The sequence below is a fragment of the Glossina fuscipes genome, unplaced genomic scaffold (genome assembly GCF_014805625.2).
Source record: "Glossina fuscipes isolate IAEA_lab_2018 unplaced genomic scaffold, Yale_Gfus_2 3, whole genome shotgun sequence".
NCBI classification, from domain to species: domain Eukaryota; kingdom Metazoa; phylum Arthropoda; class Insecta; order Diptera; family Glossinidae; genus Glossina; species Glossina fuscipes.
Genome location: NW_023998417.1, coordinates 6,604,036 through 6,609,614, shown reverse-complemented (window position 1 = coordinate 6,609,614; position 5,579 = coordinate 6,604,036). Strand labels below are relative to the sequence as shown.

General features: G+C 32.7%; 1 protein-coding gene across 5 annotated transcripts in view; it reads left to right on the top strand.

Annotated features, from left to right (window-relative positions):
* Nucleotides 1-5,579, top strand: part of LOC119634452 (protein mesh) — a 31,706-nt gene that overhangs the window by 13,474 nt on the left and 12,653 nt on the right. For all 5 annotated transcript variants that reach the window (XM_038028656.1, XM_038028652.1, XM_038028655.1 and 2 more), the window contains exon 4: nucleotides 2,741-2,918. In XM_038028656.1, the coding sequence (XP_037884584.1) occupies nucleotides 2,741-2,918 (178 nt within the window). The remainder of the gene's footprint in view (nucleotides 1-2,740; nucleotides 2,919-5,579) is intronic.

Genomic DNA, 5,579 nt, shown 5'->3' with positions numbered 1-5,579 from the left:
AAAAAAAAAAAAAAAACAGCGAATAAAACAATTATTTTTTTTTTTTTAAGATCATATCACAAATAAAAAAGGATTTTTTTTTCAAAAATTATATGTCAGCACGTGGCGAAGTAAGCCGTAAAATCATGATAATAATATTTACTAATGTATTCGTAGATTTTATAATAATGCTTTAAACGAGTTGATTTAATTTTAATCTGATCTGAAATAAATGTAATCGTCTTGCATTTCAAGGAAAAGAAATTTTAATTTTTTAGATTTTAATGTGATTTTAAATCTTGATGTAACGTGAATGATTCCTTACGGTTTTTATGTCCTTAAAGGTTTCCTATGCATCTCGTTTGCTTTTTTTAATCCTCTTCCTTCCTGTTTTTTTTTATTTTTTTTTGTTTTTCTGCTCAGGAAAACACATAATTTGCGTTTCTTAGCACATTTTGTTTTTTTTGTTTTTATCGTGTCTAAAGCAGAGAAACATAAAATGCATAAACGCATTGTGTGCTAATAGTTATCGTAATTTTATGTTTTCAAGAATCTGTCTTCAATGTTTTTATGATTATAAAAAATAGCTTCTTTTTTTTTTTTTGTAAATAAAAAGGGATGAAGAGGATAGAAACATGATTCGTCAATTTTTGGTAAATTTGGGAAATACATTAACTCGACCGTTCCATTCGCAATTGGAAATAATCGAAAGATTGATAGGAATGAATTTTGACAATTATAGTTCCAACTAAACCATCCTTACTTATTAAGAGCAGAAAACCAAAAAAAAAAAACCTCCTGACTCATTTGAATGTATGAAAAATTGTAGCCTGCTTTAAGAAAAAGCAAAACCCTCTCGTATGTGCCCAAAATGGGCTCGGAGTTTAGGAATTATTTCTAATAATAATTATATCTCATTAAAGAAATATTTTACCCTTAAAGAAAAAAAGTTTTCCTAAAAACTACTCTTGCATGAATATTGAAATTTCTCCAAATGCCTTTCTATGTTTGTCAAAAGTATTGGGCAGTGTGTGAGTGACAATTGAAACATTGCTGCGCATATGGCAGCCATGATTTGTGTGCTGAAAAACACACAATTGGAGTGTGAGCAAAAAAAAACCGTGCGATACGGCTTTTACAGAATACCTACGCTTGAGAATATATACTACGTGCCTAACTACACTGTATAGAATTGAGGGGGAAAAAAAAATTATTTGTATCTCTTTCGTTTTTCAATAGATTGTAACCGTACACAAACGATATTATTCGCAAACTTTATGGGAATAGGTACTGAAACTTTTAGACCTGCATGAACTGTAGCGCTATCTACTGCAGTCTACATCAAACAATCGTGATCGCGATGAACTAAGGCGGTTCGCACGGATCTGCTCACATTGTAACCTACAGTAACATAGTGTAGCGTTCTATACTCTAGTATGGCAACATGTGGTCTGCTGTCATCTACTGAAATCTACGGTATTTTATTATTATTAATTGTGTGGGCAATCCATACTGTGACCTAAAACATCTATTGTGCTCATAGCTCTTCAGTTTTAGGATTCGTATCAATTTTGTCACTTTGTTTGGTTCGGAAGACCGGGAGTGTTGGCCAAACACTTGGTGCCTAATTTCGCAGATAGCGTCACATTTAAATAGAATGTGTTGCGATGTTTTACTCGTCCCCTGGCAGAATCTGCATGGGTTTCGTGTGCCTTGTTCAATCGGTGCTCTTCGACGGTCACGGTTAGACTAAACTTTTCGTTTATTATTTATCTCTACTATGATTTCCTCAGTCCTTCCTATTTGTTTTTGCCTCTCGTATAGGATTTGTTACAAGCTCCATCTTTCAGATCTAAAGACCTTTCCCATTTTACTTTCAATCACAAGTGAAGCACCCAAAATTACGTTTTAATATTCTTCAAAGGGAATTCGTCTTACCTACCATCCACCAATCATTTGGGGGAACTTTAGCAATCCTACTGGGGACCATTAGGTCTACGAATATTCTATCTAGCAGCGCCAGGTTCAATCAAAAATTCCTCGACTATCACATACTTATGTACTTTACGAATACAACAACGGTCCTTCAATTTACTATTAACCTTGATATTTCACTATCTTCTCCGCTACTTATAAAACGAGAAATTATTTTGTAAAGGCTCTGATGCTCGAATCGCTGCGATTTTTCGTGATCAAGGTTTATGAAGATGTATTTATTGTACGACATGGAGCAGGGAAACTTATAGAAGATTATTTGACTAACGAGAGTATTTTAAAAGAAGAAAATGTCTTATTCAAATCAGTCACAAAATACTGTGAGAGTTTTGGATAAATCAAAGCTCCATCAAAAGTCTATTTACCGTCTTGTAGAAAGCAGCACTGCAGGCTTTATCAATGTTAGCTCGCATTCGAGAGATTGAACTTAACGCAACAATGATATGGAACCCTTCGCCCTATATATGTTAATAAAAATTTACAACAACACTTTTTAGTTTTCTCCAACAACACCCTACATTTATTTATATAAAAAAAAGTAGCTTGGTTTGATTGTGTCGCCCGAATGGATTAAATGACTTATTTAACATATCGTTCTTTCCTGATGGTGTTTATAAAAATATTATAAATTACTATTTGCATAGATATGCTATCGGGCATGTAAAATATGAAAATATTTCTCTATTATTTTCCATTCTTTTCTTATGCAATATTTTTTAAAGAATTTTATTTCCTTTTTATTTCTTTTGCTCTTGTTTTTCTGCAGATTGGAACGTGATCTGATGACACGCACTGATAGATTTGGTGTTGAAGTACGTGAACGCGTCATGTGGGATATACGTGAGGGTGTTGTGGGTGCTGAAACGTTTATACCCAAACATGTTGTAATAACTACATGGAAGAATGTTTCATTTGCCGGTGGTATTGACAATTCTTTATTCACGGTAAGTTGCGTTATTAAATAATAATATTTATAACTTGTACACTACTATCAGAATGTGAGTATTAAAGCCTTTATCCTTTGCCTTTTAGTTGATGAAATGAAATCTCAAAGAGATAAGAAAAAAAGAAAAAAAAAAAAAACATTAAAATTGTGTGAAACTTGGAGAAGAATTTTGAATCAATTTGAATACGCTGCGTGTGTAATAGAAAAATAAACTAGAATTTACAAAAGCAAGTCAGACTAAACTTTAATCCATTGCTTTATTGTACCACAGTAACAATTCAAAAGAAGGGGAGAATTTAATTAAAAAAAAGCCAAAAGTCAAAAACTTTTGAGTTTGCAAAGCACAAAAGAGAATCAATTTTCTCTCTCTCTCTCTCTCTCTCTCTCTCTCTCTCTCTCGTTCTTCTGTAATTAATTATTATTTTAACTTTACTTTTGGAGTAAAAGTTGTCTAACCTTTTCACCTTCAAAGCAATTCTCCTGCATTACATTTTGGAATTTGCTTGAGATATGTTGACCTTTACTTATTGGGAAGTAGTGCTTGCAGTGAAACTCTTAGCAACATCACAGATAACAAGATATAAGCATTTTGGGTTTTTTCTGTTTTTGTAACTTACAACAACTTCGTTTTATAAGAAAGTTAATATTGAAAATTGACAAGAAACCACAGACTGCAGTCACAAGGTTTTATGACTAGTGAGTGCTAGGTCACAATGCTAGACTATGGCATTTCTGTGCGATACCTTTAGGAAAAGTGACAATTAAAAGCTTATCGCTTTGCATGACTTATCCCCAAAGTCTTCTGTTGAAATACTTTGATTAATAAATTTTGGCCGTAATTCAAATTTCAATAATTTGAGGATTTCAGGATCCTTTCAATAAAATACTTAGGCTTTAAAGTGATTATAGCGGAATGGAATACTAAAAGCCAATATATATCCTGATGTCTTGATTTTTCTCTTTGATCGCGTAATTTGGATGGTCGTGATAATGCAGACCTGATAACATATCAACCGTCACTCATCGGGAAATTTTGGGCACTCCCTATCTCGTTCTCACTCTCTCAGCTATTTATCATTTGCTTAAGAAGTTGAAATCAACCTTGTGAAGAACCAATTGCTAATGCTCTATGTACTGCTGAGAAGAGTCCGCCAATCTAACCTACTCGCTCACTACTTATGTAGGGAATATTGAGCAACTTTTTCGAACTAAATATCTTTTGTACTTTTCTGTTTGAAAAACTAAGCACGCAAAGAAGTGGAAAAACTATCGATTATTTTAGTTTGAATCAATTTTACGATATCCGATTTAACAGTTAGTGAGAAATGTCTCGACCAATTATTATTTAGCATAAAAATGGCTAGAAGTCTTTTCTGGCGCATCCTCTTTACGGAAAAAATTAACAGTTAATTGACTTATTCGCATTCGAAAAAGAAATCGTGGTATGTAAATGTCATTGATTATGAAATTAAACGAAAACATTATATCTTCCCGCTGTTGACTATAAAAGTTCCAGCTTTGAACACTTAATCGACGGAGGAACAATGGCGAGGCGAGGCGATGTTACGCAAACTACAAGCTTCACAATCCATTCCGCATAGTTTGAAAGGTTCGATCCATCATTGAATTTTGTTACCGCCATAGAGAATTTCATATCAATGGTACGCCGCTAATTACCACACCGTTGTCATTTGCATACTTATCAATTTTATGTCTTGATATATGTCTCATTGTTGCAAACAGATTTGGTTCCCTATTGTGTTTTCCGTCCACAATTAATCCACATAGCATAATATTCTTTAACTGGACTGGATTTTATATCACTGGCTTTACTTACTATTATTATTAGCATTTAATTTAAATGTGGTTATACCCTACAACACATGGGGTACATTATTTTTCTGCGGGTGTATCTGACACACAGAAAGACTTGAAACAAGCTCACGTTTTATTATTATTATCGATCAAGTCATTTCACTTGTCTATCGCCATTTTGTAGGCATTTTGAAGAAATTTGAGACATTGACGTGTTTCGACCCGTTCTCGACCTTTTCGACAAAGCCCTTATTTTGAAAAGACTTTGTATGAATGACTGTAGTGCGGAGTAAATGGAGTATCCAACGGTCGCGCCCCATTATAGTGTTTTCAGTTGGTTTAATTATGATTATTCTCTTTGCTTAAAGGATATCCCTTTAATTAGATATAATCAACAGAATACGATACAAAATTTATCTCACTAGATGCCTGTGAATCATTATGTTAGTTTTAGTTTTCTGCAATAAAATAAATAAATCATTTTGAACTATAATAAAAAAGTTAAGACAGTGTTAGACTATTTTTACAATTGAATTATAGAAAATATCGCCTTCAAAGAGGATAAGAAAATATGGCAAAATAGAAATTTCTTATATCCTTTTCCCCGTCATTCCTCCTGTAGAAGAATATTTATCATAATGAATTCGATTTATTATTGAAACGTATCTTGTAGCACTTGGTATGAAATTGAGCCGAGTAAGTGAAGAGACTAACATTAAAATATGAAAAAATGTTTTTAAAGCAATTGTTAAATAAAAATGTTTTTTGTTTTTTTTTTGTTTTAACAACAATTATAATAAAATATGTTTTTCACTGCTAATGTGCATTAATTTTACTCAATTAG